General features: G+C 30.1%; 2 protein-coding genes across 2 annotated transcripts; both read right to left on the reverse strand.

The window, feature by feature from the left end:
* Positions 1-1,102: 1,102 nt before the first annotated feature.
* On the reverse strand, positions 1,103-3,451 carry LOC135960568 (membrane-bound alkaline phosphatase-like). The gene is made up of 3 exons (XM_065511887.1): positions 3,014-3,451; positions 1,409-2,420; positions 1,103-1,344 (listed from the first exon to the last, which is right to left on the reverse strand). The coding sequence occupies exons 1-3, from the start codon at positions 3,413-3,415 to the stop codon at positions 1,160-1,162; spliced, it is 1,599 nt and encodes a 532-aa protein (XP_065367959.1). The 5' UTR covers positions 3,416-3,451; the 3' UTR covers positions 1,103-1,159.
* A 4,559-nt stretch (positions 3,452-8,010) lies between these two features.
* Positions 8,011-9,856, reverse strand: LOC135962250 (membrane-bound alkaline phosphatase-like). Its single transcript, XM_065514072.1, has 3 exons — positions 9,394-9,856; positions 8,303-9,314; positions 8,011-8,228 (listed from the first exon to the last, which is right to left on the reverse strand). Exons 1-3 carry the CDS (start codon positions 9,784-9,786, stop codon positions 8,044-8,046), a joined length of 1,590 nt encoding a protein of 529 aa, XP_065370144.1. The 5' UTR covers positions 9,787-9,856; the 3' UTR covers positions 8,011-8,043.
* Positions 9,857-27,303: the final 17,447 nt, after the last annotated feature.

Here is a 27,303-nt window from a genome sequence, read left to right on the forward strand (position 1 = left end):
TAATGGATAGATTTTTCATCGCAAGTAATGATTCGATGCATAACTATTTTCTTTTATAGAGTTCAAGCATCATTTCAAGGTTTCTCGGCTCCTATTCGTGTGGTACCCAATTTCCTTGCATTAGGATGATTTCTACTGCTCGCAAACGTTTTTAAATTGCAGATTGAGTAGCTCCCAATGATTTTTCAAGCTTTTGTTGAGTTTTACAACATTCTTCAGGGAGTAATGTCTCCAATTCTTGGTCTTCAAACTTTTTTGGCTAGCCTGGGCGATCCTTGTCTTCCGTTTCAAAATTACCACTTCTATACCGCAGAAACCATCTCTCGCACATTGACACCGATGAAACTCATTCACCATAAGCTTTGGTGAGCAATCGGTGTGCTTTAGCGGCTATTTTTTTCAAATTAAAGAAGTAAAGCAAAATATCCGGCATATGACGCCTTGTTGGCACAAAATTCGAAATTTCCGAAGCATAAAAAAACTTAGTTATTTACACTATATTGTTCAACAACTAATTGAGAATAAATGACAGATATGTACACTTCAAAATGACATATAAGTTATTAAAAACAAAAACCGCGTTCAAAAGATACGCCATCTATTGTAAATCCGAATAAAGTCGAAAAGCTTACATTTTATTTATTTCCCTATAATATAAAATAACTACTTTACAACAATTATAAATTTGCACAATTCAGGCAGATTAAAATATTTTATTACAAGTCTGACAGTAATAAAAATAATTTTAAATGAGCACAAGCATCGAGTGTTTATTGTAGTGCGCCTGTTGTTATTGCCCTGAACTTCATTTGAAAATCATTATCATTTATATTAGACCTGCCCTGTTTTTAGATTGATATCTACAATTCATGTTTTAAATTTTCTAAAATTGGGAAAAAAGCAGATATTAAAGGGGCAGGTATATATATATATGAAATGATAAAGTTATTTCATATAAAGATAAAAAGCCATGAACTTGAAGAAATACCATTAAAAATTTTGTTGTTTTTAATTTCGAAAATTTAAGACCGCCTTTATTGCTATTTTATGATATCAACAACACTATAACAAATAATTTTTTTTTAAAAAATAATCGAATCACAGTCGTATACGAGTATTTACAACTTTGTCACTTGTCTGGACATCATTAATTTTCATTCTACTCTTCATCACACATAGTAGGACCCTCGCCAATACAAGCAGCATAAGCCATTAAATGCGGTATAGTGCTCTGTTGCAGGACTCCGCTAAACAAATGATCAAAAGGTCCAGAAGCAAAAATGCCCACATCATCACCAGAATGCTGGCCATCATTGGACTTGATATAGCTAGGGTACTGGAAGTCTAAAAATTAAAATGGCCTAAACTTAATTTCAACTAAATTATTAACGTTCATTTTAATACTCACCATTTCCTCTTTCAATTTCCTCCAAATCCAAACGATTGCCCTTATCATCCATATATTGTTTTATACCAATGGGATAGTTTAAAGTCAAATATTTCAAACCATTGGAGTCGGCATCATGTTGATTGAGACCCAAGATATCTGTACCTCTGCCCGGATAGCCCGATATGGTTAAGGGATGAGCATGATCAGATGATACCACTATAAGAGTATCCTCGGGATCGGTCATTTCTCTAGCCAATTGTATGGCCTTTTCAAATTCCAAGGTCTCATCCAGAGATATCGCAGATTTAGTCTCATGATGAGCAATATCAATCAAACCGCCCTCAATGAATATGAAATAACCCTGATCATTACGCTGCAGTAGTTTTAAAGCCACTTCAGTCATTTCGGCCAAAGTTGGTTGATCGACAGGATCGGCCATCAAATGATAATCCATAAGCTCAGACTGAAATATACCCATGATATTGGAAACTTTAGAGGTGTTCAAACTCAACAATTCTTCACGATTGGTGGCAATAATGCCTTTGGGATGCATACCCTGCCAAGTGGAGAGTAAATTTTTGCCATCTTCTCGTATACCCAAATTGCCATGAGTATCGTGTATGGTGTTGGGTAAAAATTTGGACATGCCACCTCCCATTATTATATCAAAGTTGCGTCCTGGCTCTTGGGTTACCAATTGTGTGGCAATGTCCATGCATTCCGAAGGGTCTATGCCGAATGATTTAATATCGGTATCACTCTCATACAAACGATTGGCCACATGAGCGTACGATCCACTGGGACTAGCATGTGTTAGGGTGGTGGTTGTTATAAAGCCCGTAGATTTACCAGCCTTTTGAGCCCATTGGGCTATGGAAGAGACATGATTTTTGGGATCCATACTGGCTGTACAATTGTTAAATTGAACATTAGCATTAACGCCAATTGTCACTATGTTACCCTTAACACCACACAAATAAGCTGTTGCAGTGCAGGCAGAGTCGGCAACTTGAGCATTGGTACAGTAGGTCTGAAGTAATAGAATAAACAGAGTAGTTACTATTTAAGAAATCTGGAGTTCCGATTCTACGCTCCACATTATATAGCGCATATACAAATCCCACCTCGTATAGCCCTTTAAAGTTGGACATCTCGGGTAGTTTTGTGAAAATTTAGCAATGTTCAGGATTGAATAACTTTGGAACGCATCCAAAAAATCAGAAATATAGATCCGTTTTTGAGATATGCAAGGAAAAAGTTAATTTTCCGATTTCCTTTTGCTAAGAAGATATGCAATTTTTGGAAAGATAAAACTGAAGCCGTTCAAAAGACACCATGATTGTTAAAATCCAATGACGCATTGCAAAGTTATTAAATCCTGAACATAGAAATTTTCGAGATGCTAAACTTTAAAGGGCTATAAATTATGAACCAAATTGGGTATGAGCTTGGTAGAGAAGAAAACATGATTTGTATTTTAACAATATCAAACCCGAGTTAAATTTAAAACTCTTTTTTAGGATCAAAATAAGAAATATTTTGAAATTACCCACTATAGTCGTTTAGGTTTAAAAAAGATTTCTTTCAGAAATTAACATTCTTTCCTTTAAACCCTTGTCTTACCTTACTCAATCCAGTGAAAGGAAACTTTTCAAAACTCAACACCTCTTCTTCACCCGTATGGCCCTTTTTCTGACCCTTATGCATCCTGGCCGCTGCTACGGTACTCAAAGACATGCCATCACCCAAAAAGAAAATCACATTTTTGGCCTTGTTCATATTTAAGCGCTGCTTTTTTAAATTCTGCTCCAACTCTTTGCGCGCCAAACTTCTCCAGAATTCTGGATCCTTTTCCTCTTCGGGTGTATGTTTTCCCATACCAACATCTTCGATGTAAGCACGACCAACATGTTGTCCTGTTAACTTTCTGACATCGTGAAATCCATCGTCTGAAATAGTATGTCCTTGGGATCTCTGTACAAGCACAGTGGCTGTAAGTGTCACCAACAAAATTTTAACAAACATAATTTAATTAAAAATTAATTTGTGCTCAGCGCTTTTTGCACTGAACTGAAGTCATTACACTCGATCGTCATGATTTTATATTTGAAGAATGTTAATTTCTTTTTGAATATTTTTGTTGGTTGATCTTGTTAGTCAATGTGTATGTTTATGATGGTGATAGCAAAATGTGATTACTTCTCGTATCTTTATAATGTTTAGCATTTTAGATTTAGAAATGAAATTTATGTATGTATAAACGTGTTTAAAACATAGAGAGCGAAGCTGTTTATGATTGATATCTTAATCAACATTTTTTTTAATGTAAATGCTTCGTTATCGTTGATGATTATAGATATTTTAAATATATCATAATATAAATGCATCACATGCATATTTCTTTATTATTGTTGAAGGTACCCAGCAGTTAAGGAAGTAGTCAATGTATTCCTTATAGTCAGTAATTGTCATTAATGTCTGATCACTTGGCTGTCTCCAATTTATATGTTTTGGGTCATTTGACACGTATGTGCTCTTTAAAGTGCAAATAGAAATCAATTGGTTACTTTATACATCCCAGGTAATCTATCGTGAAGTCATTTGTCACTTTAGTGCAGGGAAAGGCAAAACATGGGCGCCGCGTTTTTCATTTACTCTTCTCTTACGTACGTGTGCACACGCATTGTAGAGAAATAAACAAATTTTAATCAGTCTAGCTTGAGAACTCAAACAAGCAGGTTGTGTATCGTTTTTTATCGCACAATTTAAGAATCAGCGTTGCCAGTGAAAAAAAATATGTCCCAACATTTAAAGATGTATGATGAACAATATGAGATTTTACATTTTTAATTGGGGAAAGCGACGAAAGTTTACTGGCAACACCGATTCGTGGTGAGAGCGGAGAGAGTGTATAACTAATACAATCGTAAAATGCAATAGTATAGGTTGCCTTTCCCTGCTTTAGTGTCTCTAAGTAACCTAGAGTGTAGGGTAGTGTTCGAAAGTAGTTATTTTACCCACCAGTAGAAATCTTTGGAGAGTGGTTGGAGGAAGGTTTGTTTACAAGGAATTGGTTATTGGACTGTCTATAAAATGTCATTTTAACTGACTATTTGAGGTCAATTAGCAGCTGAATATGTTAAAAAAATAGTTATATAGCTAACCAAGTAAACAGTTACGAGGGTCAATAAAACCCTGACTTTTTTAATGAAATACATGTTTTTGGATAAAAAGTCATTGTATTTGTCAACATAGTCTCCTTAGAGCTCTATACACTTTCTGGGTTCGATTCCCGCCAGAGACTTTAGGTGTATCTGCAGACAAGCAACACGCATCGCGGTTTGTGTTTTTTGCCTGCTGTTTGGTCTCTGTTGTGTTGTAGTGGATCCACGTTTCGTCCACGGTTACGAAACGGTGAAAAAACATGCGGTTGAACAATTAATGAACACACAAAATTCACTTTTTGTTATTGTCTCCTCAAGTCACGCTGTAGTCAGTAGGATTCAACTGACAGATGCCTGTTGACAGGAGCAGTATTGCCTTTACAGTTAAGAGGTGAGAAATTCAAAAGTTCACGAACTTAATGGAACCGATATGTGAATCCAATTCATTGACTACTTTGGACCAGATACCAGACAGTCTAATTATAATCCTAAAGGGCAAATCACCACCTGCCTAGGACTGGTATGTGTTGAAATAAGTAGTAACGTAGCTAGTTATGTAACTAGTTGTCACCCTAAATGATAGGTAAAATCACTAGTTGGGGATAGCCTCCTAAAACTGCTAGGTATTATACCATACTCCATCTGAAAGGTTTTTACCACATCTAGCCATGTGAAATTTTATTACAATCCAACAATCCGTTTAAAAATTACGATGTATTTCCATTTTTTTTCTCATATTTCACCACTAAGCATTGCAGAGCTAATTATGAGCGAATAGGCTTGACTCAAACTATTTTTCTCACATTAATAAAAAAATTGCATTTTTATTGCCTGTTAAAATCAACAGGCAAACTTAATTATATGTGTATTTCCTTATTGATTGTTTCACCATAAAGTCTGTAACAAAATTATATTGTTGCTGACAAATAAACGTATAACTCTTTCATTTAGTTATAAATAATTAAAACAAATTATAAAATACATAAAGGAAATGAATGTAAATGGATCCAATAGTGAAAGTTGATGGGTAAAAGATATGATAGGGATAGACAAGAATTATAAAGCAATTTCAATCAGTTTGTGAGTTGAGTTAGTACTTGAAACAAACAGCACTTTTTGGATTTCTCATCTCAGATTTTAATACAATTTACCACAACTTAAAGTAATTTTTTTATGGTTACCAATTTTAATGCTATGTTACTCATTTGAAAGTAAATACCAGTGAACGTCGGGAATCAAAAAATTACAACTCTACTTCAACTATATCACAGCGAACAGGGTGATCCAAAATGGAATATCTCAGTATTTTGCTAAAATTAAAACTTTTCATAGTAAATTTTAATTTTTAAAAGATTTTGAAACAGAATAAATTTTGTAAAATTATGTAGTGCTAAAAATAAAGGTATACATTGCTTGAAAATCTCCTTTTTAATAAAGCATAACTCCTTCCCATCAAACATCAAAAGAAATCTTACACTATCTTGTAGCCTAAACCCGCCCCTATACTCATATGCCAAATGTGTATATCCGGCAGTTGCCGCCCCATAGTGAACAGTGGAAAATTTTGGTCATTTTCGGATCAAAAATCTGTAACTTTTGAATGGATGAGGATTTTTGTAGAATTTTTTGTTTGTTGAAAAGGTGGGACTTTAAGCTTTAATATGTATTTTTAATCATAAAAATCGAATTATTAAAAAAAACAATTATGAACGGTTAATAATACATCTTTTTATATTTTTTTATTCATATGCGCTGAGGGAGAAAATACTATAAAAGGTGTTAATGAAAAGTTTAATAACTTCTACAATATTCATCCGGTTAAAAAAATTAAAACACTATTTTGTTAAGATCTAAATTTACTTTATATATAATTAAAAATGTTTATAAGCTATCATAGCAAAATAAGCAATGAAAAGCCACTAAAATCAAAAAAAAAGTTGATAATTTTTTTTTAAATTTCTTGGTTGCTCAACATTTTTGCATGCCATTTGTGTATAGACACCAAAAGGCAGCTAATTTTGATATATCTCTCAGATAATAAGTTAAACTTTAATTCTATGTTAAAACTAGATCGGAGGCAAACGGCACCAATAGTTAAAATCCTAGTCAAAGTTCCGCAGGTAAGCCAAAAAACATTATATAATTTAAGTGAATAAATTTCAAATCTTCAACAATTTATACAAAACTCAATACAAAGATAGAATCTGGAAAAGATACCCTTTCCAGCAAGGTATAACAATCCTAAAAAAAAATAATTACAAATATTAAAAATATGCCATTGAATATGGTATAATTTTAACTCCCCAAATCATTAAATTCGAAAGTAGTGTGTTCTGACGCCATTTTCAAATACTTATGTTGACATAATAACAACAATTTCTGCAAATAATTATTGCTTGACATCTAAACTTTACGATACAACTTGTTTTATGGTTAATATCAATCATTTGCAAAAATCAATTATGAGATGCATTCACCTTATATAATCCACTGTGTAGATCGGCTGGTCCGATCGGTATAAAGTTTGACGTGGGCTTAGCCAAGGGGTATTCGTAAGACCGAAACATTACCTTATCTAAACAAACAAAATTAGATTGGAATAAATGTGTAAAATAACTTTCAAAAGATCAAATAGAATCCAGCAATTCCTAAAAATTGGAGCGAAAATCCCAAAAATGGTATTTTTTACAATTTTGCTCATAGGGTCCACATTTCCTTCGGGGCTGGAAAAATACTTTGAAGATAAATAGTAAACATATTAAGGTTTCCAAAATCAGAGTTCCGTTTTCTTCGGATTTTAGAACATTGAAATTTTGATAAAAAATACGTAAAATTCCGAAGGTTGAAGGGGCGACATATTTGAAAAATAGGATATACCGAAATGTTATCCGTAAAGATACCTTAGAGAAAAACATTAAATTGTTATATGTTCTTAAAGAAAGTTTTTTTTTTAATAAAAAAAGAGTTCAGTCACTTTTTCGCACAAAAAAAACTGAAAAAATCTACTATTTTTTAAGAGAAAAAAGAAATAAAGACGACACATTCTTTCGCGAGCACAATACAAGAATAATTTCCAGATATTGTACTAATGAAGATCTTATCACTATTTTGTTGTACACTTCAGAACAGGCGCGGATCCAGAGGGGGTGAAATAGGAAATTTACCCCCCTAAAACCAAAAAGTTTTCATATAAAAAAGGAATAAAAAGAAAAATGTAGAACAAATTTTAATTTCAACCCCGCCCCCCAAATGGTTGACCTGGATCCGCGCCTGCTTCAAAACCATATATGGAAAACAAGATCTATTGAATTAGACGAAGAAGCTCAACAGCTTCTAGAAAATGAAAATCAAAGCTATTTGTATGAAATATTTACTAAAATTGTTTGATTTATAGTATACTAAGTTATACTCGTTTATATATAGATAACAATATGTTCCTGATTTAAAAATTTAATTCTAAAAGTCCATGTTTAAATCTTTAAAATGCATTTAATTAGCATCACACATTGTAGGACCATCACCAATGCAAGCAGCATACGCCATCAAATGGGGTATAGTACTCTGCTCTATAACGCCAGTAAACAAATGATCAAAAGGTCCAGAGGCAAAGATACCCACATCATCACCAGAATGACGGCCATCATCGGTGTTGATATAACCGGGATACTCAAAGTCTAAATTAAAAGAAAACATAAACCACTCATTAATTCAAGTTTCTTTAAACCATACAAATTTCTCAAATACTCACTGGAATCTCTGTTTATTTTTTCCAAATCCAAACGATTACCCTTATCATCTAAATACTGTTTGGGCCCAATAGGATAATTTAAAGTTAAATACTTCAAACCATTAGAGTCCGAATCATGTTGATTGAGACCCAAGATATCTGTACCTCTGCCCGGATAACCCGAAATGGTTAAGGGATGAGCATGATCAGATGATACCACTATAAGAGTATCCTCGGGATCGGTCATTTTTCTGGCCAATTCTATGGCCTTATCAAATTCCAAAGTTTCGTCAAGAGAAATGGCAGCTTTAGTAGCATGATGAGCTACATCGATTAAACCACCCTCAATGAAGATGAAATAACCTTCATCATTACGCTGCATTAACTTTAGGGCTACTTCAGTCATTTCGGCCAAAGTGGGCTGCTTAACGGGATCAGACAGCAAACGATAATCCATGTATTTCGATTGGAATATACCCATGATATTGGATACCTTAGAGGTGTTCAAACTCAGCAACTCTTCACGATTGGTGGCAATAATGCCTTCAGGATGCATTCCCTGCCAAGTGGATAGTAAATTTTTACCATCTTCTCGTATACCCAAATTGCCATGACAGTCACGTATGGTGTTGGGTAAAAATTTGGACATGCCACCACCCATTAATATGTCGAAATTACGGCCGGGCTCTTGGGTTACCAGCTGAGTAGCAATGTCCATGCATTCTTCAGGATCTCTGCCGAAGGAACGTACATCAGTATCACTCTCGTACATACGATTGGCTACATGAGCAAATGTACCACTGGGACTAGCATGTGTTAGGGTGGTGGTTGTTATAAAGCCCGTCGATTTGCCCGCCTTTTGGGCCCATTGAGCAATAGAGGAGACATGATTTTTGGGATCCATACTGGCAGAACAATTGTTAAATAGAACATTAGCACTGACACCAATTGTCACAATGTTAGCCTTAACACCGCACAAATAAGCAGTTGCAGTGCAAGCAGAATCGGCCACTTGAGAGTCAGTGCAGTAGGTCTGTAATTGTAGATCAACAAAATATTATTTTCATTGTCTGTTAAAACTGTAAAAGTGCAGAATTTCCACAGTTACTTACCTTACTTAAGCCGGTATAAGGGAACTTTTCAAAACTCAAGACCTCTTCTTCACCCGTATTGCCTTTCTGCTGACCCTTGAGCATCCTGGCCGCTGCTACGGTACTCAAGGACATGCCATCACCCAAAAAGAAAATCACATTCTTGGCCTTGTTCATATTTAAGCGCTGCTTTTTTAAATTCTGCTGCAACTCCTGGCGCGCCAAATTTCTCCAGAATTCTGGATCCTTTTCCTCTTCAGGTGTATATTTTCCCATGCCAATATCTTCAATGAAAGCACGATTGCTATTCTGACCGGTTAACTTGTAAACATTATGAAAATCATCATCCGCAATGACATGTCCTTCCACTAACGCTATGGCAGCAATTGCAACCAAAAGTATTTGAATTAACATAATTGTCTAGATCCCTTGTTGCACTGACTTGTGTTCATTTAAAAATATCTCGATCAACTGAAGTTGTTTGAGCATTAGCTTATGAATTTATAATTTAGGAAATGTTTTTTTGGGTTTCTTTGGTTTTGCTAATTTTTACTACTGTAGTATAAAAACTGTGTTTTTTATCTTTATTATCTTTAAATTTTGGTGTTTTTTGAAAGAATACAGATATGAATATTCTAGGTCGGGGGTTTTCATGATGTTGGGTTGTTGGGTATTTTAGATATAGAGTTTATTATAGATGGATCATATTTAATGCTTTTTTTATAATGTTGTACACAGAAGCACAACATTGCTGTAAATCATATACATATGTACTTACTCAGGCAGTACCCAGTTGGCCACATCTTCAAGATATCCGAAATGTAGCGAAAATCGTGGACAACTAAATGAAGAACAATGTCGCTCCGTTTGATCACAGATTGAAATAGATTTTTGTTATAAAATATCAGTGATCACAGATTGAGATATTAACAATTTAAGATACTTGAGTTTTTCTAATAAAAATCGATTTTTGGTATAAAATATGAGTGATCACAGATTGAGCTTAGTTTCCTTAAAATCGCAGTATTTACGAAGATATTAACGATTTTAGATTTTTAGAGTTTTTTTAGAGTTTTTTTATACTAAAAATCGATTTTTGGTATAAAATATGAGTGATCACAGATTAAGGTTATTTTCCTTAAAATCGCAGTATTTACGAAGATATTGACGATTTAAGATATTTGAGTTTTTTATGCTAAAAATCCATTTTTGGTATAAAATATGATTGATCACAGATTGAGCTTAGTTTCCTTAAAATCGCAGTATTTACGAAGATATTAACGATTTTAGAGTTTTGAGTTTTTTTATAATAAAAATCGATTTTTGTTACAAAATATGAGTGATCACAGATTGAGCTTAGTTTGCTCAAAATCGCAGTATTTACGAAGATATTAACGATTTTACATTTTTGAGTTTTTTCTTAAAATCGCAGTATTTACAAAGATATTAGCGATTTTTGCGATTTAAGATTTTTGAGTTTTTTATACTAAAAATCGATTTTTGGTATAAAATATGAGTGATCACAGATTGAGCTTAGTTTGCTTAAAATCGCACTATTTACGAAGATATTAACGATTTTAGATTTTTAAGTTTTTTATACTAAAAATCGATTTTTGGTATAAAATATGAGTGATCACAGATTGAGCTTAGTTTCCTTAAAATCGCAGTATTTATGAAGATATTAACGATTTTAGATTTTTGAGTTTTTTTATACTAAAAATCGATTTTTGGTATGAAATATGGGTGATCACAGATTGAGTTTGTTTTCCTTAAAATCGCAGTATTTACGAAGATATTAACGATTTTAGATTTTTGAGTTTTTAAAAATCGATTTTTTCGAAGATATTTGCGATTTTAGTTTTTTATACTAAAAATCGATTTTTGGTATAAAATATGAGTGATCACAGATTGAGCTTAGTTTCCTCAAAATCGCAGTACTTACGAAGATATTTGCGATTTTAGATTTTTGAGTTTTTTATACTAAAAATCGATTTTTGGTATAAAATATGAGTGATCACAGATTGAGCTTAGTTTCCTTAAAATCGCAGTATTTACGAAGATATTTGCGATTTTAGATTTTTCAGTTTTTTTTTATAATAAAAATCGATTTTTGGTATAAAATATGAGTGATCACAGATTGAGCTTAGTTTGCTTAAAATCGCAGTATTTACGAAGATATTAATGATTTTAGATTTTTGAGTTTTTTATACTAAAAATCGATTTTTGGTATAAAATATGAGTGATCACAGATTGAGCTTAGTTTGCTTAAAATCGCAGTATTTACGAAGATATTAATGATTTAAGATATTTGAGTTTTTTGTAATAAAAATCGATTTTTGATATAAAATATGAGTGATCACAGATTGAGCTTACTTTCCTTAAAATCGCTGTATTTACGAAGATATTAACGGTTTAAGATATTTGAGTTTTTTTATACTAAAAATCAATTTTTGGTATAGAATATGAGTGATCACAGATTGCGGTTATTTTCCTTAAAATCGCTGTATTTAAGAAGATATTGACAATTTAAGATATTTGAGTTTTTTATACTAAAAATCGATTTTTGGTACAAAATATGAGTGATCACAGATTGAGCTTAGTTTCCTTAAAATCGCAGTATTTACGAAGATATTAACGATTTTAGATTTTTGAGTTTTTTTATACTAAAACTCGGTTTTTGGTATAAAATATGAGTGATCACAGATTGAGCTTAGTTTCCTTAAAATCGCTGTATTTAAGAAGATATTAACGATTTAAGATATTTGAGTTTTTTATACTAAAAAACGATTTTTGGTATAAAATATGAGTGATCACAGATTGAGGTTATTTTCCTTAAAATAGCAGCATTTAAGAAGATATTAACGATTTAGGATACAGGCAAATCCGTTTATAACGAACGATATGTTGTCAGGCCCATTCGTTAAATTGAAAAATTCGTAATATCGAGATGATTTTTTTTTTAATTTTGAACAACTTTTTCTGTATTGGAATTTAACTGAACGTATGGCGTTTTGATCCCTAGGTTGGATGAGCTGTTTGACATTAGGAGGAATGAATATCGTCCAAATCGAGGAATGAATATCGTATTAATCGTGGATAATGCACCAAGCCAATAAAGCCTTCATTGTAAGGGATTTCGATTCTGAAAATGATTCAATCTGTTGAAAATTAAACTGAGGGATATAAAAAAAAACAAATTTTGAAGATTCGACTTAATTTGTGTGAAGATAATTTACAGGAAACACTTAGTCACGTTAAAATTTTTGTTTTATTTTCTTCAAAATGTTGAGAACTATGTTACTCCATATTTCATTCTTACCTTCATGTTTATGTGAACGAATCTGTTTTCTTTCGCTTAGAATGCGAACAAAATCTTTCATTCGATATTGTGAAACAAGCAATTAAAACCATTAAAAACGGTACTGTAACGACTTATTTTCTTATTTTTACATTCTTTATACTTTTGTTTTTTATACTTTCTGTTCGTTATATTGAGCGTACAATATTCGAAATGTTTGCTATATAAGGTTATCAATGTTAAAAATTTGGTTGTTTGTTTGATTTTGTTTGTTTTTTTATCACCATTCGTTATATCGAGCATACAATTTTTGAAACGTTCGTTATATAAGGTAGTCAATGTTACGAATTTGACCGTGCGTTAAATCGGATTTTCGTTAAAGTGAGATTCGTTATAGCGGGATTTGCCTGTATTTGAGTTTTTTTATACTAAAAATCGATTTTTGGTATAAAATATGAGTGATCACAGATTGAGCTTAGTTTCCTTAAAATCGCCGTATTTACGAAGATATTAACGATTTAGGATATTTGAGTTTTTTATACTAAAACTCGGTTTTTGGTATAAAATATGAGTGATCACAGATTGAGCTTAGTTTCCTTAAAATAGCAGTATTCACGAAGATATTAACGATTTTAGATTTTTGAGTTTTTTATACTAAAAATCGATTTTTGCTATAAAATATGAGTGATCACTAGGGGGCGGATTTTCATGCATTTATTATTGGAAAATATGCGCCTAAAATATGCTTCAAAAAAATCAAAATATGACCTAAAAATTTAAAAAATATGCACTTATATTTTTATGCAGAAACATATAATAATTAAATATGGATTTCGAAATGTCCAAAAAATGCATAACACTGTTGCCAGCAGTTAGAAATCTTTAAATTATACCAGGAATTAAACAATTAAAGTTCTAAAACTATTTTTAAAATAATTTTTCTACTGAAAAAACGATGGATATATTAATTGTAATATCTTGGTATGAATACTTGTTTAAAGCCATAATCTTTAAAGCTTCTATATTGTGACTTTCCTTTTAAAATCATCAATATTTTGATCGTGCTGTAAAGTAGCATCCAACCTTAATTTTCATCTCGTAATAACCCAGCAATTAAGCAATTAGTAAATGTATCCCTTATAGACGGAAAATGTTAATAATATCTGATCACTTGGCTGTCTCCAATTTATATATTTTGGGTCATTTGACGTGCTAATTGTAATGCAGAGAGAAGTCAATTGGTTACTGTATACATCTCATGTAATCTAGCATAAAGACGATTGCCACTTAAGTGTCTCTATGTAATCTATAGTTAGGGACTTTAACCTTCGCTTTACCAAAGGTTTTTTTATGTACATGGTTTACCAATACCCACCCGGGTGGTCCTGCACTTCTATACATATATGCGACGAACAAAATTTTTAAAAATTAAAAAAACCTTATAAAAAGTTTAAAATGTTTCTATAATATTCTATAGAACTCTAAAATTTGTTCAGTGAGTATAAATTTCATTTAAATCGAAACAAAATTAAAAAAATATTAAACCAATAAACACGAAGGGTCACCCGGGTGGGTATTGGTAAAGCGAAGGTTAAACGTTAATTGTGTAGTGCATTTGTCTCTAAGTTATCCAAAATCACTTGTTTACGACAGTCTCGTAGAACTGCTTGGAAATGACTGTCAGGAGCGGTAACTGTGTATGTGAAGTTACAAAATCTTTCGAAAACGAAATCTATAATAAATCGAATTTGCAATGAAAACAAATATGTATGTTTTTCGATACATTTAATGAATTTTTGATACTTAAAAAAACTAAACTTTTTTGAAGAATAATGTTTTGAAATGATAATTTTCAATTACTGATAGAGAAATGAAGAACTTAATGCCAGTTTTTCGATGTCGAAATAAGTTAGTCGATAACATTTACTGCTATTTCTATAACAAATTCGACAAAAAATTTTTGGTCGAAACACTGTATTTCCCATTAACGACAAAAAATTATATTTTTATTAAAAATTGGCATAATATGCCTATAAATATGCATTTTGAAGTAAAATATAACAAAATATGCATTATCAATAAAATATGCAAAAATATGCACTAACAAATCGATGCCATTTTGCAGCAAAATGTGCGATTCGGATAGATAATTAGTCTACATTGTATTTGGACGTTCGAGAAAATACATGCATTTGCATATAAATCCGCCCCCTAGTGATCACAGATTGAGGTTATTTTGCTTAAAATCGCAGTATTTACGAAGATATTAACGATTTTAGATTTTTGAGTTTTTTATACTAAAAATCGATTTTAGGTATAAAATATGAGTGATCACAGATTGAGCTTAGTTTCCTTAAAATCGCAGTATTTACGAAGATATTAACGATTTAGGATATTTGAGTTTTTTTATACTAAAAATCGATTTTTGCTATAAAATATGAGTGATCACAGATTGAGGTTATTTTGCTTAAAATCGCAGTATTTACGAAGATATTAACGATTTAAGATATTTGATTTTTTTATACTAAAAATCGATTTTTGGTATAAAATATGAGTGATCACAGATTGAGCTTAGTTTCCTTAAAATCGCAGTATTTACGAAGATATTAACGATTTTAGATTTTTGAGTTTTTTATACTAAAACTCGGTTTTTGGTATAAAATATGAGTGATCACAGATTGAGCTTAGTTTCCTTAAAATAGCAGTATTTACGAAGATATTAACGATTTAGGATATTTGAGTTTTTTTATACTAAAAATCGATTTTTGGTATAAAATATGAGTGATCACAGATTGAGCTTAGTTTCCCTAAAATCGCAGTATTTACGAAGATATTAACGATTTTAGATTTTTGAGTTTTTAATTCTAAAAATCGATTTTTGGTATAAAATATGAGTGATCACAGATTGAGGTTATTTTGCTTAAATTCGCAGTATTTACGAAGATATTAACGATTTTAGATTTTTGAGTTTTTTGTACTAAAAATCGATTTTAGGTATAAAATATGAGTGATCACAGATTGAGCTTAGTTTCCTTAAAATCGCAGTATTTACGAAGATATTAACGATTTAGGATATTTGAGTTTTTAATACTAAAAATCGATTGGTGGTATAAAATATGAGTGATCACAGATTGAGGTTATTTTGCTTAAAATCGCAGTATTTAAGAAGATATTAACGATTTAAGATATTTTAGTTTTTTATAATAAAAATCGATTTTTGGTATAAAATATGAGTGATCACAGATTGAGCTTAGTTTCCTTAAAATCGCTGTATTTACGAAGATATTAAAGATTTAAGATTTTTGAGTTCTTTTATAATAAACATCGATTTTTGGTATAAAATATGAGTGATCACAGATTGAGCTTAGTTTCCTTAAAATCGCAGTATTTACAAAGATATTAACGATTTTAGATTTTTGAGTTTTTTATACTAAAAATCGATTTTTTGTATAAAACATGAGTGATCACAGATTGAGCTTAGTTTCCTTAAAATCGCAGTATTTTCGAAGATATTTGCGATTTTAGATTTTTGAGTTTTTTTATAATAAAAATCGATTATTGGTATAAAATATGAGTGATCACAGATTGAGCTTAGTTTCCTTAAAATCACTGTATTTAAGAAGATATTAACGATTTAAGATATTTTAGTTTTTTATAATAAAAATCGATTTTTGGTATAAAATATGAGTGATCACAGATTGAGCTTAGTTTCCTTAAAATCGCAGTATTTACAAAGATATGAACGATTTTACATTTTTGAGTTTTTTATAATAAAAATCGATTTTTGGTATAAAATATGAGTGATCACAGATTGAGCTTAGTTTCCTTAAAATCGCAGTATTTACGAAGATATTAACGATTTTAGATTTTTGAGTTTTTTATACTAAAAATCGATTTTTGGTATAAAATATGAGTGATCACAGATTGAGCTTAGTTTCCTTAAAATCGCAGTATTTACGAAGATATTAACGATTTTAGATTTATCAGTTTTTTTATACTAAAAATCGATTTTTGGTATAAAATATGAGTGATCACAGATTGAGCTTAGTTTCCTTAAAATCGTAGTATTTACGAAGATATTAACGATTATAGATTTTTGAGTTTTTTATACTAAACATCGATTTTTAGTATAAAATATGAGTGATCACAGATTGAGCTTAGTTTCCTTAAAATCGCAGTATTTACGAAGATATTTGCGATTTAAGATTTTTGAATTTTTTATACTAAAAACCGATTTTTGGTATAAAATATGAGTGATCACAGATTGAGCTTAGTTTCCTTAAAATCGCAGTATTTACGAAGATATTAACGATTTTAGATTTTTCAGTTTTTTTATAATAAAAATCGATTTTTGGTATAAAATATGAGTGATCACAGATTGAGCTTAGTTTCCTTAAAATCACTGTATTTAAGAAGATATTAACGATTTTAGATTTTTCAGTTTTTTTATACTAAAAATCGATTTTTGGTATAAAATATGAGTGATCACAGATTGAGCTTAGTTTCCTTAAAATCGCAGTATTTACGAAGATATTAACGATTTTAGATTTTTGAGTTTTTTATACTAAAAACCGATTTTTGGTATAAAATATGAGTGATCACAGATTGAGCTTAGTTTCCTTAAAATCACTGTATTTAAGAAGATATTAACGATTTTAGATTTTTCAGTTTTTTTATACTAAAAATCGATTTTTGGTATAAAATATGAGTGATCACAGATTGAGCTTAGTTTTCTTAAAATCGCAGTATTTACGAAGATATTAACGATTTTAGATTTTTGAGTTTTTTATACTAAAAACCGATTTTTGGTATAAAATATGAGTGATCACAGATTGAGCTTAGTTTCCTTAAAATCGCAGTATTTACGAAGATATTAACGATTTAAGATTTTTGTGTTTTTTATACTAAAAACCGATTTTTGGTATAAAATATGAGTGATCACAGATTGAGCTTAGTTTCCTTAAAATCGCAGTATTTACGAAGACTAGTATATCCCGGTGCACTTCGCTACCCCTATCCTAGTAAAATTAAACTATGTACAATGGTATGATAATAACACATGCAAAATATTGAGAATCTCTCAATTACTGTTTATTTGATATTCAAACATTAACTAATTTGGTATGGGAGACACTACTTCACTGTTCTGATCCCACCCATTTTTATGTATTTTATGTAAAAAAATAACTCATATTCACTTTAACTTTACTTTATATGGGAGGCGTCATTCCAACTAAGCCGATCATGTTTAGCTAAACTTTGTAAAATGATCAAGAATAAATTCGTTTTTAATATGGTAATAAATTGATTGATATACATTTTAAATACTTTTAGAATTATAGTTCTCCAGATATTCGAAATTAATTATTTACTTTGAATGAGAGGTCCACCACTAATGCAATCCCGACCACTTTCAGCCAATCTCTGTAAAATGGTAATAGAGCTATGCGGACAAAGTTTGAAGAATCATGTAATTATAACTTTGTATGGGAGGTGACTCACATCCTTTTCCGACCCTCCCATTTTGGTTCCCCAGACATTCGAAATTAATATTTACTTTGTATGGGAGGTGCTACGTCCTCTAATCTAATTTCGCCTATTTTCAGCTAACTCCGCACAGTAATAACAAATTAATTCGTAAAAAGCTTAAACACTTTTATAATTGTTCTCCAGGTATTCGAAATTAAATATTTACTTTGTATAGGGTGTGCCACCCCCACTATTCCAATCCCGAAAATTTTCAGCGAAACTATGCAAAATGATAAAAGAGCTATATAGACAAAGTTTGAAAAATCTTGAAATTATAGTTCACAAAATATTTAAAAATAACTATTTACTTTGTATGGGAGGTGACTCGCCACCTGTTCCGATCCATCTCATTTTTGGTTAAACTTCATGCAGTGATAATAAATTGATTCGTATAAAGTTTAAAGCCATTCGCTATTATAGTTCTGCAGATATCATAAAATAACTATTTACTCTCAATTACATATTGAGAAAATAAAAAAAACCTTCAAAATATTTCTTTCAAGCGACTTTAAATTACATAATAAAATCTTCTTCTTCGTTGTTTTCTTTAACAACTCTCACTTAAAACAGAGCGAAATCAATACTGTTTAATTGTTTCTCTTATTTATTTACAACAACAACACGCATTGCTTTGTTTACTTTTTAGCTTAAGGTTCACATGTACACGTTTTTGCATATGTGTTAGTAACATCTTTAAACGCTTATAACTCCTAAAAAACTGAACCGATTACAATAAAATATATATTCTGCACTTCTGTGAATAAATCCCTTTAAAATGGTATATTTCTTTCCTAAATTGAATGTATAATGTGAGCGTAAAAGGGGTCTAAAGAAATCGACTTGCCTATTAATATTATGATATTAACGATTTTAGATTTTTGAGTAGTGTTTACGAAGATATTAACAATTTAAGATTTTTGAGTTTTTTATACTAAAAATCGATTTTTGGTATAAAATATGAGTGATCATAGATTGAGCTTAGTTTCCTTAAAATCGCAGTATTTACGAAGATATTTACAATTTAAGATTTTTGAGTTTTTTATACTAAAAATCGATTTTTGGTATAAAATATGAGTGATCATAGATTGAGCTTAGTTTCCTTAAAATCACAGTATTTACGAAGATATTTACAATTTAAGATTTTTGAGTTTTTTATACTAAAAATCGATTTTTGGTATAAAATATGAGTGATCATAGATTGAGCTTAGTTTCCTTAAAATCGCAGTATTTACGAAGATATTTACAATTTAAGATTTTTGAGTTTTTTATACTAAAAATCGATTTTTGGTATAAAATATGAGTGATCATAGATTGAGCTTAGTTTCCTTAAAATCGCAGTATTTACGAAGATATTTGCGATTTAAGATTTTTGAGTTTTTTATACTAAAAATCGATTTTTGGTATAAAATATGAGTGATCACAGATTGAGCTTAGTTTCCTTAAAATCGCAGTAGTTACGAAGATATTAACGATTTTAGATTTTTGAGTTTTTTATACTAAAAACCGATTTTTGGTATAAAATATGAGTGATCACAGATTGAGCTTAGTTTCCTTAAAATCGCAGTATTTACGAAGATATTTGCGATTTTAGATTTTTGAGTTTTTTTATAATAAAAATCGATTTTTGGTATAAAATATGAGTGATCACAGATTGAGCTTAGTTTCCTTAAAATCGCAGTATTTACGAAGATATTAACAATTTTAGATTTTTGAGTTTTTTATATTAAAAATCGATTTTTGGTATAAAATATGAGTGATCACAGATTGAGCTTAGTTACCTTAAAATCGCTGTATTTATGAAGATATTAACGATTTAAGATATTGAGATTTAGTTTCCTTATTGAGCTTAGTTTCCTTAAAATCGCAGTATTTACGAAGATATTAACGATTTTAGATTTTTGAGTTTTTTATACTAAAAATCGATTTTTGGTATAAAATATGAGTGATCACAGATTGAGCTTAGTTTGCTTAAAATCGCAGTATTTACGAAGATATTAACGATTTTAGATTTATGAGTTTTTTATACTAAAAATCGATTTTTGGTATAAAATATGAGTGATCACAGATTGAGCTTAGTTTCCTTAAAATCGCAGTATTTACGAAGATATTAACGATTTTAGATTTATGAGTTTTTTATACTAAAAATCGATTTTTGGTATAAAATATGAGTGATCACAGATTGAGCTTAGTTACCTTAAAATCGCTGTATTTATGAAGATATTAACGATTTAAGATATTGAGATTTAGTTTCCTTATTGAGCTTAGTTTCCTTAAAATCGCAGTATTTACGAAGATATTAACGATTTTAGATTTTTGAGTTTTTTATACTAAAAATCGATTTTTGGTATAAAATATGAGTGATCACAGATTGAGCTTAGTTTGCTTAAAATCGCAGTATTTACGAAGATATTAACGATTTTAGATTTATGAGTTTTTTATACTAAAAATCGATTTTTGGTATAAAATATGAGTGATCACAGATTGAGCTTAGTTTCCTTAAAATCGCAGTATTTACGAAGATATTAACGATTTTAGATTTATGAGTTTTTTATACTAAAAATCGATTTTTGGTATAAAATATGAGTGATCACAGATTGAGCTTAGTTTGCTTAAAATCGCAGTATTTACGAAGATATTAACGATTTTAGATTTATGAGTTTTTTATACTAAAAATCGATTTTTGGTATAAAATATGAGTGATCACAGATTGAGCTTAGTTTCCTTAAAATCGCAGTATTTACGAAGATATTTGCGATTTAAGATTTTTGAGTTTTTTATAATAAAAATCGATTTTTGGTATAAAATATAGGTGATCACAGATTGAGCTTAGTTTCCTTAAAATCGCAGTATTTACGAAGATATTAACGATTTTAGTTTTTTGAGTTTTTTATACTAAAAATCGATTTTTGGTATAAAATATGAGTGATCACAGATTGAGCTTAGTTTCCTTAAAATCGCAGTATTTACGAAGATATTAACGATTTTAGATTATTGAGTTTTTTATACTAAAAAACGATATTTGGTATAAAATATGAGTGATCACAGATTGAGCTTAGTTTCCTTAAAATCGCAGTATTTACGAAGATATTTGCGATTTTAGATTTTTGAGTTTTTTATACTAAAAATCGATTTTTGGTATAAAATATGAGTGATCACAGATTGAGCTTAGTTTCCTTAAAATCGCAGTATTTACGAAGATATTAACGATTTTAGTTTTTTGAGTTTTTTATACTAAAAATCGATTTTTGGTATAAAATATGAGTGATCACAGATTGAGCTTAGTTTCCTTAAAATCGCAGTATTTACGAAGATATTAACGATTTTAGATTATTGAGTTTTTTATACTAAAAATCGATTTTTGGTATAAAATATGAGTGATCAGAGATTGAGCTTAGTTTCCTTAAAATCGCAGTATTTACGAAGATATTTGCGATTTTAGATTTTTGAGTTTTTTATACTAAAAATCGATTTTTGGTATAAAATATGAGTGATCACAGATTGAGCTTAGTTTCCTTAAAATCGCAGTATTTACGAAGATATTAACGATTTTAGATTTTTGAGTTTTTTATACTAAAAATAGATTTTTGGTATAAAATTTGAGTGATCACAGATTGAGCTTAGTTTCCTTAAAATCGCAGTATTTACGAAGATATTTGCGATTTTAGATTTTTGAGTTTTTTATACTAAAAATCGATTTTTGGTATAAAATATGAGTGATCACAGATTGAGCTTAGTTTCCTTAAAATCGCAGTATTTACGAAGATATTTGCGATTTAAGATTTTTGAGTTTTTTATACTAAAAATCGATTTTTGGTATAAAATATGAGTGATCAAGATTGAGCTTAGTTTGCTTAAAATCGCAGTATTTACGAAGATATTTGCGATTTTAGATTTTTGAGTTTTTTATAAATAGATTTTTGGTATAAAATATGAGTGATCACAGATTGAGCTTAGTTTCCTTAAAATCGCAGTATTTACGAAGATATTTGCGATTTAAGATTTTTGAGTTTTTTATACTAAAAATCGATTTTTGGTATAAAATATGAGTGATCAAGATTGAGCTTAGTTTGCTTAAAATCGCAGTATTTACGAAGATATTTGCGATTTTAGTTTTTTGAGTTTTTTATACTAAAAATAGATTTTTGGTATAAAATATGAGTGATCACAGATTGAGCTTAGTTTGCTTAAAATTGCAGTATTTACGAAGATATTTGCGATTTTAGATTTTTCAGTTTTTTATACTAAAAATCGATTTTTGGTATAAAATATGAGTGATCACAGATTGAGCTTAGTTTCCTTAAAATCGCAGTATTTACGAAGATATTAACGATTTAAGATTTTTGAGTTCTTTTATAATAAACATCGATTTTTGGTATAAAATATGAGTGATCACAGATTGAGCTTAGTTTCCTTAAAATCGCAGTATTTACAAAGATATTAACGATTTTAGATTCTTGAGTTTTTTATACTAAAAATCGATTTTTGGTATAAAATATGAGTGATCACAGATTGAGCTTAGTTTGCTTAAAATCGCAGTATTTACGAAGATATTAACGATTTTAGATTTTTGAGTTTTTTTATAGTAAAAATCGATTTTTGGTATAAAATATAGTGATCACAGATTGAGCTTAGTTTCCTTAAATTCGCAGTATTTACGAAGATAATAACGATTTTAGATTTTTGAGTTTTTTATACTAAAAATCGATTTTTGTATAAAATATGAGTGATCACAGATTGAGCTTAATTGTCTTAAAATCGCAGTATTTAGGAAGATATTATCGATTTAAGATATTTGAGTGGAGTAAACATAAAATTAATTTATATCAGCTTTTCCTAGGGCGCCACAATCAGAATTATTTACTATATAGCGAGAGAAATTTGGTCGCACAGTGTAATTAGATAAGCTAGTTGAAATAAAATAGACACGAGCAGCTAAATCACTTCTAAGCCCTAACATACATATAAGTTCATATATAATAAGTATGTATTTTAATATATTTATTATTATTGTTACTTAATTTGTTTTCCATTAAAGTTCTGTTAAAAAATACCGAAAATTTAAACAACATGTGTGCCCAACTATTAACTAACATAAACATGTGTTGGCAAACAATTGTTTATGGTGTTAAGTCGGTTGAGATAATGTTAGGCAAATATTTTTGATAATCACTAAAAACAAAAGTAATTTATTTAATGATATATTGGACGGTTTGTACTAGGAATTTGCCTCAGAATTCTGATCGACAAATCTCAAATACTGGCATTTATTTCTTAATTCCATTGCTAGCTGTCCCATCTTTCTGCCAACATATGGATTCCGAGCCAAAAGAACTGATCATCTTTTGAAACCAGATTTTAGATAATGGATAGAAACAACAGACATAGATACCTGACTTTTGTGTCGATTCGACTGGTTGGCCGGGCTTCACATACGATCTCTTACTCTTCGGGTTAGTGTAATGGATCCATTTTTCGTCTCAAGTAATGATTCGGTGCAAAAATGATTTTCTTTTATAGCGTTCAAGCTGAATTTCTGACCATAGGCATCGGTGTGCTTCAGAGGTACATTTTTAAATTAAAGTAGTAAAGCAAAACTTCCCGCATATGACGCTTTGTTGGGAGCAAGCGGTAATATAAATTATTATGATGATTAATATTTTGTTTGCTTAAACAAAATCCAATTCATAAAAGACATGCATACATGTATAAGCTCCAAGATAACCATTTTAATCCATTTAAGACGGTACCATAATTTTGAATTATTAAATGTTTTATGAGATCAAAGTCATAGAAAAGACCCAAATATTAAATGTACCCAACTGTTAACTACTTAATTCAAACATGTGTTGGCAAACAAATGTTTATATGTTGGGCTAGTAAAATAATTAACTTTTTTGAATTAGTTAAAAGAAGTATTCTGTACCAAGTGCAATGTTTAGTTAGTACTAATAATTTTTTTTCGGAATGACGTATGATTAAAGGAAAATCACCTATATATATTATGTTAAATTATCTAAATTAAAAATGTTCTGTATCTAAATAATATATTGATGTAATTTATTATTCGATCCAAAAATTATCCTGATAAAAAATCTAATTCCCTTTAATTTCTTAACGACGACATCTTCGCTCGCATTCTCCCCTGCTGCACCAACGATTACTGTTGCCACCACAGCCTCTATACCACATTTGTCGACAATATCTTAGATTACGATCATACCACCACATGACACGAGCTGCACAGCCCGGACCTTGTCGACCCCAATGTGGAGCTTGGTTACAAGAAGCTATCCCTAAATAGAGAAAAAGAGTTTTAGGAGTTTTTTTCAATTATTTTAATAATAAAAACTTACATGGCCTTCCAACACATCGTTGCCACTGAGCCATTGCTTGAGCCATAAATATGACAAGCAAAAGAGCTAGTTCGCTTAAATATTTCATTGTTAACTGAGTAATTGATTAGTTTTTAAATTTAAACACTTTTTATTTAACTTTAGCTGATTGCAAGGTATTTATAGAGAAATTTTCAAAACATTTTCATTGTTTTAATGTTGGTACAGGTGTGGCCTATAAATAATTTATTGTTTTCGGGATTAATATTTAATACATTTTATTATTACACATGCTGATTTATATACAATGGCAAATATTCATTTAATTTAAGACGTAACTAATAAATAAAAAATATTTGAATTTATTTCAAAAATTTATTTTACAAAACATTTGTAAGAGTAATCAACGCGATATAAATTTGTGTTAAAAATATTGGTTACTCTCTTTCGAGTAAATATTTGTCATGTCTTTATCAGCCTTATTTTTATACAAAAACTCAAACTTAATATTCATATTTAATAACTTAAGCTAATTTTTTTTAATATTATTAATTGAAATACCTAAAATTCCGTTTCATTATTGCTCGTTTTTAAAGCGATCTACAGGTTTTGCGTTTAGATCAATCGGTTAATTTGTTTACATGGTTGTAAAATACTTTGCATATTTTTAGGCAGAATTTATTTACTATATAGCAGGGTTGGGCACTTGACTAGTTAGTTCAATTTGCAAAAATAAATATATCAGGGGCTCTATCAGTGTGCTCCTACTTCAATATCAAAATATATGTTTAAAATTTCAGACAAATTGGAGATCATATTGTGTGTATGACTTTAAAATGCAGATTTTTTTTTAAATTTTTCGCATTTATTTTGAAATATTGTTAGCTATGACATTTTCCAGCTTCACATACGATCTCTAACGCTTCGGGTTATCGTAATGGATCCATTTTTCATCGCAAGTAAAATTCGGACATGCAAAATTTTCTTTCAAGGTCTCTCTGCTTTAGGCTATTCAATCGATTAACCGTTAATCGGTTAACCGATTAATTTTGGAAATAACAAATAAACCGATTAATTTGTGACGATTAACCGAAATTCCTTTTTTTTTTTGCTCTTTAACATATTTTTTTTTAATTTATTTTTTCATTTCAATTCAAATTAAAATAACAACTGACATATTTAATTTACATGTATTTGAAACTTTGTTTGCATTTACATGTACACAACATAATGAAACTAAACGAAACTATCAAAAGTATTCAATATCTGAAACAATCCAAAAAGGACACCAATGGTATAACGAAAGATTTGATATGCTTAGAAAAAAATAAAAAAAAAGAGATATTGGATATTCTTTATCATGCTTTTGATTTCTCCAATCGAAAAAAAAAAATTTGACTTTTGACCTTCACGATTTAAAGGTTAACGTTTTCCGATTTTAGTAAAACTTTGAGAGTATATTTAGAATTATCTTGCCTATAATATTCTGTATAGGTTTTATTTAAAACTAACTGACCCGACAGACGTTGTCCTGTCCAAGCAACAACAGCATACATGTAAATCAATGTAAATATTTTGAGTTTTTATATAAGTAATCGAATTTTGGTCTGAAATATGAGTGATCACAGATCTAGCCCTTTTTCTTGATTAAACGCTTATTCGCGATTTTTGGCCAGAAATATAAGTGATCACAGATCGAGCTCCTTTTCTTGATTAAACGCTTATTGGCCAGTTATTAGCGATTTTAGATATTTTGAGTTTTTATATAAAAAAATCGATTTTTGGCCAGGAATATAAGTGATCACAGATCGAGTTGCTTTCCTTGATTAAAAGCTTATTGGCCAAGTTATTAGCGAATTTAGATATTTTGAGTTTTTATATAAAAAATCGATTTTAATTTTTTCTTACGAATATTACTACGAACCATAGAGAAACATAGAGCGGAAACTAGAAAAAAATTACTGAAAATAATCACACATACGAGGGTTGTTTTTGTTTTCACATAGTTTTGTCTACTAATACATTCTCATCACTTAGGTTTCGGACAACTGAGTTAGGTCTTTGACAGGAGAGTTTCCGCTCTATGTATATTCTCTATGCTACGAACATTTAAAAACAAATTAGCCAAATAGACGTTTTCCGATTTTTGATAATTCGAAAAAGTGGGCGTGGTCAATTTTTACTTCAGTAAAAACTTAAAGTGATAACTACGAACATTTAAGCAAAAAATTAGCCAAATCGGTATAGCCGTTTTCCGATTTTAGATAAATCGAAAAAGAAGGCGTAAAAGTGTGCGTGGTAAATTTTTTATTCCGTAGAAACCTAATTTGGACTATGGCCAACATTTTAAAAAAAAAAATTGTCTAAATCGTTCCCGCCGTTCTCAACTGATGCAAATACCAACGAACGACATTTGATTTTTATTTATATAGAAGATAGAAGATTTATAAAAGTAAGGAAATTGGCATCATTAGCCAAAATATGGCCAAAAAATTAGTTTTTCTCGAAAATCGCAAAATTTAAATCGCAGGTATGGAAAAACTATAGGAGGTATTGTCATACTTTTTTCATATTTTTATTCCCTATTATATTCTGAATAAATCCCTGTGTGATGATCAAAAAATTCTGAAATTTGTTTAACAAAATTTTTAAGAATTTGAAAATGGGGTTTTGAAACTGCCGTTAAAAAAATTAAATTTATTTGGTCATACCTCCGAATAGGTTAACGTTATCCTACGAAGACAAAAACTCATATACGAGCAACTTTGGATA

This window comes from Calliphora vicina, chromosome 5 (assembly GCF_958450345.1).
Source record: "Calliphora vicina chromosome 5, idCalVici1.1, whole genome shotgun sequence".
Taxonomy (NCBI): Eukaryota; Metazoa; Arthropoda; class Insecta; order Diptera; family Calliphoridae; genus Calliphora; species Calliphora vicina.